General features: G+C 42.9%; 1 protein-coding gene across 1 annotated transcript in view; it reads right to left on the bottom strand.

Annotated features, from left to right (window-relative positions):
• Positions 1 to 314: 314 nt before the first annotated feature.
• Positions 315 to 7,717, bottom strand: part of PGM1 (phosphoglucomutase 1) — a 57,874-nt gene continuing 50,471 nt past the window's right edge. The window contains exons 9-11 of the mRNA XM_006919275.3: positions 5,822 to 6,005; positions 3,338 to 3,472; positions 315 to 991 (exon numbers count right to left, since the gene is read on the bottom strand). Of these exons, the coding sequence (XP_006919337.1) occupies positions 902 to 991; positions 3,338 to 3,472; positions 5,822 to 6,005 (409 nt within the window). The 3' untranslated portion in view covers positions 315 to 901. The remainder of the gene's footprint in view (positions 992 to 3,337; positions 3,473 to 5,821; positions 6,006 to 7,717) is intronic.

Raw genomic sequence — 7,717 nt, 5'->3', positions numbered from 1 at the left:
ACATCTCAGTATCACGAGGCACATGGCAGTGCTTTGCTATTTAAGATCTCCTGAAAATCATCTTCCTTTCCCTCCTTCCAAGTTAACCATGTCAAGCTTACTTTATCCACCTCAGAAGGATCCAGGGCTCAGCTGACCTTGTTAAGATCTGAAATTATACTCTTGAGTGTAAGGATTCTAAACCTAGCACAAAGAACCTAGCCAGGGCACCCAAACAAAACACAATACCCTCCTCCCCCTCAAAAACAAATCTCTTTTCTTTTTTAAATCAAATAAGCATTTTATAGTAAAGGAAAAAAAAAGACATCAAGAAATAGTAGCTTATTTTACTTTAATATCCCAAAACATTTGTGTGAATGGGACTATGTTGCAAAACAAGGCAGAAATCTGTAGACAAGTACGCCTCACTCTGAAGAAAGAATTGATTGGACAGAAGGCACCAGAAATTGCATTTTGCTAGATTACATGTAAACAGTAAATTGCGGGGGGAGGCGGGGGGATTCACCAAGGAGAAAGGAACTTGCACTGTCATTTCATAGGCACATCCTAAGGATGAAAAATGGCCTCATTAGCTGATGCGCAACCTCTATCTTACATTGTAGTGTAAACAGAACTTGGTGCCGAGGAGACAAATACCCTCACAGCAGCAGTGCAAAAGTGCACGAAAAGGGACTGACATTACCATAAGCCCCCGGGTCCTTTTTTCTCCTTTCTCACATGGCTTCTATGGGCATCTCAATTGCCAATGCTTTGCAAATGTACCATTCGTCAACAACTGATTAGTGGAAAAACTGAATGCTAAAAAGTCTGGGTAAATACACATTGTTTCTGTCAATGCTCTTCAATCAGATGACTTGGAGGGTCCTGGGGTAGAGAGACGTACTGTATCTGGCCTGTCTTCTTAGGTAATAACAGTTGGTGCAGTGCGTCCCGTCCTTTCCTGGAGTTGGGAGACCTTCAGAGCAATGGAAATAAGTGGGGCCAACATGACCTGAAGGAGATACAAAGAGAAGAACCTTTTCCATCACTTTCTCTAGACACAGATCCATAGCTCCAGACCTAACTTGGCCTTTGAGTTACCGACCCATAAGTCTGACTTCCCACTCAGATATCCCAAAGGCTCCTCCAAATCTACCAATCTGAAAAAAAAAAAAAAAAAAGAAAGACATGTTCTTTCCCCCAAAAGCATCCTCTATTTCAGTGAATTGACACCACGGTCTATCACATAAAGCAACGAAGAGTCATTCTTCGTACTTTCCTCTCCCACATACCCCTTGTCCAAACTATCAGCAAGCCCAAGTTTCTTTTATCTCCTAAATATCTCTCAATGGCACCCATTTCTCCCCATACCAGTGTCATACCTCTTGCTAAACCAACATTCTCTTTTTTACCTGGAACAATGGTACTTCCACATCCACTTCTGCATCCTCTAATTCGTTTCCCACACTGTACCCAAAGAGATCTTTTCAAAACGCAACACCACCCTCCCATCTACCTCTCAGTTAAAAAAAAAAAAAGTTCTTGTTTAAATAAATAAACACATTTAATATTAAAAAAAGAAAACCACTTATCTAGTTGAACAGCCCATTTTACAGATGAGGAGACTGATATCCAAAGAGGTGATCTGACCATGTGACTCAAGGGCAGAGCCAAGAGTAGTACATTTTCTGCTGCCCTCTGTCGCTTTCTCTCATCAATGTCCACCAACTCGTGACACCTGAATGAAAGCTGGGACACCAATTCCGCATGCTGACCACACCACGTGCCATTTCCCCATGGAGCTCCAACAGTCCCAACACAGTGCTGAGGCTGTGGCCCAGCAGCTCCAGAGTAAGGAAAGGCATCTCTCCTGGGCCCTGTGGGTGCCCTGCATCCTTCAGTGCCCTCCCATCTCCTAAGGAAGAAACTTATCTTTCGTTCATTCTCTGTATTTACCATGTGCCAGGCATTAAGACAAAGAAACACAATTCTTTCCTTTTTTCCTCTTTATTATCATTATTATTATTATTATTAAAATTTACGCCATTGCCTTTGGCGTAAATTTTAGGAATATCTGCAACACAACAGGGGTCTGGCAATGACTGAAGCTGGAGCCTGGACACTGGAAAAATTGTAGTGCAGTATCCTCTCACCTCCTTCTTTTTGTATTAAAAACAACTATGTAAGTGCCACTCTTTCTCAAAACCTAATCCTATGTGCCAGGCTCAGTTTTCAAAATTCTGCATCCACTGTCTCCTTTAATCTCTATAATAACTCTGTGAAGTAGGCAACACTCTGCCACTTCACAGACAAAAAAAAAAAAAAACCCCGACACTCAGAACACTGAAATGACTCACCCAGGGACAGACAGCTAAGCAGCAAAATCCGAATTAAAAGCAAGATCTAATTCCAAAATGTATGCTCAAAACCACTGTGCCAGGGATTTCCAAGTGAGTTTCACAGGATTTTAATTAGGTGTTAGAAGAAAAAAGGCTTTGTGGAAAATTAAGCGTGGCGAACACTATTTAAACAGGTGTCTTTACTGCAAGTCTTCTCAGAGTCTTTAAAGGGTGGTGCGTGTTGTGAACTACCAACATGAAGCTAATGGTCACGACACTTCCTAAACATTTTTGGCTATGGAGCTCTGATTGGGGAGCATCTGTCAGGACAAGAAATGCACATGGGGAAACTCTCCCCTGTGTGCTACTGCCTCCCCTTGGTTCCTCCATTGGGTGTCTGTCCTCCAAGTTCTCTGTCTTGCCCCTGGCTCCCTCCTCACTCTGACATACTTCTGGAGACTCTTTAGGTGGGGCTAGGAACCCAAACCACCAGGTTGCAAGTCTGCAGAGTTTTTCATAAAGACGTTTCTTGCTGGGTCATGAAACTATCTCTTCCTCTCCATCAAATCTAGAACCAGGTGTGTTCTGCCAAGGCAGACAATCAGACCAAGCAAAGAGGCAAAAATCATCAGTGACGAACCAGAACACTAGCTGAGGGGCTCATTTAAGGTTTAGTTTTCCTGAATCTGCCACTTATCAGGCATGTGAACCTATTAAATGTTATTTAATATTTCTGTGCCTTAGTTTCCTTATCTGCGGTAGGGATAATAATAGAGTCTCCCTCAGTTGAGAATGAAATGAGTATTTCCATGTAATGGGTTTAGAACAGAGCTTGGCAAGTGAAATATGCTCAGATAATTGTTAGCTATTACTGTTGTTATGACATACTGAAAGAGACATGCAGGAAAGTGAGCACACCTGTTTGGTCATTTTAGAAATGGGCTGTGGTAACATGGGCTTGATGGAACCACCATCATTCCTTCCAAAGAATTAGTCGGGACACTGGGCTTTGACATTACCTGGGGGTCCTGGTAGATCTTGGCGATGTCCTTCTCATAGCTGTCAATGTACAGTCGAATGGTGGCCCCCGCACTCCCAGTGCCACTCAGTCGAAAGATGATGCGAGAACCATCTGCAAAAATGAGCCGAAAGCCCTGGAAAAGAGAAGCAGAGATTTTTTTTCTCCCATATGCTTGTAGATTGAAGGCTGGAAAATTACAAGAGGTCCATTGGAGATGTAATTTCATCTATACATGATCAATTAAGGGATTAGATCCTTGATAAATGGCAGCAGCTGAGCCCCATGAGCCTGCCCTTGGTCGACCTGTTACCACATCCAGGCAATGGGGGTTGAGCTCTTGGGGGAGAAGCATTCACAAGGTCGGGCAGGAGAACTGATCCCAGAAAGGCTGGTGACAAGAGGCCCACCCTCCCCTCACTGCTTCTCTATGATTTATGAACTAACCATTCCCATTTGGAGCCACTAGATGCAGAAACAAATAAATAAGCAACTAGATGCAGAAATTCAATCCCCAGATGAGAAGGGAAACATGGACAGAATGGGCTGAAACCAGAGCAGATTTCAGGCAGAGGAGAGGAAGAACTCTTTGCAAAACACTGATAGAGAACCACCAACAGAGTGTCACAAATGGCAGAGACTGGCTACTCCTGATCTAGTGAGCAGAATCCAGTGGCCACCGATAACTGAGGACCTAAAGTCTAGCCCATTCACCTGCTGCCCTCTCCTTCCCTACCCTGACTGCATCTCTCATCTCCAATAATCTTGCTTCAGAGGAAAAGGTTGGGGACTCCTGGGTATAGATATTCTGTAGACGAGGTAAGAAGGCTGTGCAAGACCCTTCAGTCTTTATGAGTCTATCAATTCCTCAGAGCTTTGACCAGTTCCAAAGGCTGACCAGAGGGAACTACACTACACCACCCTCATCAGCTATGCGTCACCAAACCCCACTCAGTGTTTGCCATTCAGCAGCAGGGACAGCAGATGAAGCACACAGGGGACATTTCTGAGTTAGTCATCATGGGAAGATATAGTTAATTCCATTCACCATGTCCTGCTTTCTACAAACACACGGGCATTGGTCTCCTCCCACAGCTTCACTTTAAAGCTTCTAAATTCTTTGCACTTGATTGCAGATGCTATATACTCCAGAAGATTTCCCTTCCTACCTGGTCTTCCATCTAAATGCTCCGACTTCATTAAAGAATGTGGAGCTGCTGACTTCTTCCTCGAAGAGAGCAGAGCCTGTGCTCATGCCGACACCCCTCCTCCCTCCTAGCAGTCGCTGGATGCAGTGCGGGTTGGAGGTTACTTTTCCTAAAAATCTGTTCTCGCCCTGTAGGCTTTACTCCAAAAACTTCTGCTCTATTCTGCTCTGCCATCCCCTGGACCCCACGCTCCCATTTTCTATACCTACACCCCTCCTCCACCCCAGGTCTCTCTTTTCTAATTGTCTCAGACATAATTTACAATCATCCATACTGGACCCAAAGTTCTCACAGATAGTGAAAAGGCATAAAGAGGAAAAGCCACAGTGCTAGAATTTTGAGGAAGACAGACCTCAGGAACAGAGGGCTGCTGTGGCCATGCTCCATTTACTACCTGCTCTCCAGAGATAAATTTTAAATAAACCCTGCAGCCCCTTTCCTCCACCTATCAGATATCTTGAGAAGGACCAGACCAAAAATCTAGGTCTATCAGAGAAAAACAAACTGGAAAGCCATAGCAGAATCGGCAACTTCCTCTTCATTATCCTTGTTTCTAAATTATTAGAGATGAGTCCATTCTGTGATAACAACAGAACCAGAGGAGAAAGAACTCTAAGCTCTGAGTCTGTGAGAAGCCTGGAGAAGGGCTGACCCAGCCTGCAGCCTTGGTCCCTGGCACCCAGTGAGGGAAACCTTAACAGCTCTGTCTCCATCCAGACATGGTCCAGGTTCTCAACTGTGATGTCTTGCTACTCATTGCTATGTCAGGGTTGGATACAAGTCATGTGCTCCAGGTAACAGTGATTCTGTGAATGGCTTATCTATTTTTTTCTTCTTCAGAAATTAGAATATATCAGTCTACAATAATGATACTCTCATGCTGGCTTTCTGCTATAATTTCTTGAGAGAAAAGAGGGGAGTTGATACCTAAGACAGAAGTTCTCTACTTCTTCTAGATTCTAGGGCTCCTTTCCGCACACTCAACACGACATCTTGCATATGATTCTGGAGGGTATAAAAATCCCTCAGGAGTCTAGGCTAAGAATCTCAGAATGAGGGCATAGAGGAATGCAAAGAATCAGGGCAGAAAACATTTTCCCAGTGAATACATGTGCAAGTCATGTGTGACCCAGTAGAAAACCAGTCGAGAACAGCGACCCTAGAAAAACAGGGCAGCAAAGGAGAAATGACCAAGGGACCTTTTTCTGTTTTCCCTTGAGATTTCAGAGATGAGGTTCTGAGGCCTCTCTCCTACATACACATACATCTGTTCCTACCTGATTTCTTGCAATGCTTCCGTCCACTGGATCACTGTATTCAAAGTTATCGACCTTCTCCACGATGTAAACTTTGTCACCCACTGAGAACTGTTTCCCCACAAAAGAGCGATCAGATATCAGGGCCTCCAAGTCTTTCATCATTTTGTTTGCGCCCTCGGCTTCCACCTCCTCATAATCATACCTGGAAGAAGTCATGAAGTTGAGGCCCATGGGCTGACACCAATGTATAACGGCACTTTCTTCATCATTTGTTTGGCCCTTCCCCAACTTAAGAAGCTGGCGAAAAGATGAGTTTGTCAATCCCTGGGGATGGAGCAGGCCAGGGATGAAAGGAAGGGTATGGAGGGTTTCAGGGAATGGCTTAGGAGCTTCTGAATAAGCATAAAACTCCCATTTTGGCTTTTCTACAGAGTAAAGCTGTAAGAAGCTTCAAAGGCTTTTGAGAGATATTATCTAACACTTAACCATCACATCCTGAGGAGGTAGAATTAAAAGCAATGTTATCTCTAGAGAATTCTGCATAAAGCAACACATGACTCAGGCGACTTCTCTTTCAAACTCCTGGAGCTTCTTGGGGATCTGTGCTGGCACCACTCCCAGTCTGGGACCTGCCTGAGGCTGCTGAGACTTTGGCTAAGGAGAGTTCCAGTCTCCACAGGAGCTTCCTAAAGTAAGGCCAAGTTTTCACTGACCAGATGAAGAAGCCAAACACTAACTCTTTATAACTGAGCAAGTTGCTTCATCTCTCAGAATCTCAGCTGCCTTATTAATAACTATTTAGTCCTTTCAATGAGAGGAGATTCTGGTCCAAAGTGCTTTGGGTGCACCCTGACAGAGGAGACCTGGTGTTGATGCAAAAGGACCAAGGCAAAAAGTACATCACAAATGAAATTCTAGGACTACTATTTTTCCTCCAAGAATTATTCTTGACTTCTTATGAGGTTAAAAACTCTTACAGGTGGCTTTTCTTGACCTGTAACACACCCTCTTGAGAGAGTTATTTTGTAAAGGCTCAATATAGCAGACTCTATATTTATTTGCAATAGTGAAACAAATATGATATGTGCAAGATGACACCTCTGAGACATGAGAAATACTAGGGAATTAAGGCCAGCCTATTCTGGCTCCAGGATTCTATGAATCAAGGACAATAGTCCCCTTAATCTTTAAGTCAGTTCTTTCCCCTAGTTAAAATGAAAAACAGCACGAAATTACAACCAGGTGTTTGTGCTTTACATCTGTGACCTTTGGATGTTCGGGGGGAAATGTTCTATAAATCCTAGGCACAGAGGGGTATAATGGAAAGAATCTGGGCTCTGGAATCAGACAGAACAAGCTACATATGAATCCAGCTTCTACTGGTTACTAACTGGGTGACTGAGCAAGTTGCTTCATCTCTCAGAATCTCAGCTGCCTTATTAATAACTATTTTGAGGCTGACATGAAACAAATGTACAAAAGTGCCCAGCACTTTTGTTAAATAACACAGGGTATAATGGAGTCTTAACTAACAATAAATGTAGGTTCTAAAGATTTTATTTGTGACATTTATTGCAATACTCGTTTAGCATTTATTTGAAATTAATAAAAAATGTTAAAATCGTTTTCAGATGGAGGCTTTTAACTAATTCAAAAGTGATCCTTTCTCTGAACAACTCTTCCTAACATTATTCCATTCTGGCTACTATTCCCTTGTTAACTCATTCATTTATCTATTCAAAGCATATTTACAGCATCAACTGTGAGTTAAGTGGTGATACCATGGAGCACAAAAATCTTTCTTCTTTTTCTTTTCTTTTTTCTTTTCTTCTCTTCTCTCTCTCTCTCTCTTTCTTTTTCTTTCTTCCTCTTTTTTTTTTTTTTTTTGTGATCCTGGTTTCATGCTCGGCTCTA

Source organism: Pteropus alecto, unplaced genomic scaffold (genome assembly GCF_000325575.1).
Source record: "Pteropus alecto unplaced genomic scaffold, ASM32557v1 scaffold25, whole genome shotgun sequence".
Classification (NCBI taxonomy): domain Eukaryota; kingdom Metazoa; phylum Chordata; class Mammalia; order Chiroptera; family Pteropodidae; genus Pteropus; species Pteropus alecto.
The sequence above is the reverse complement of the archived record's forward strand: the minus strand, read 5'-3'. Positions and strand labels throughout refer to the sequence as shown.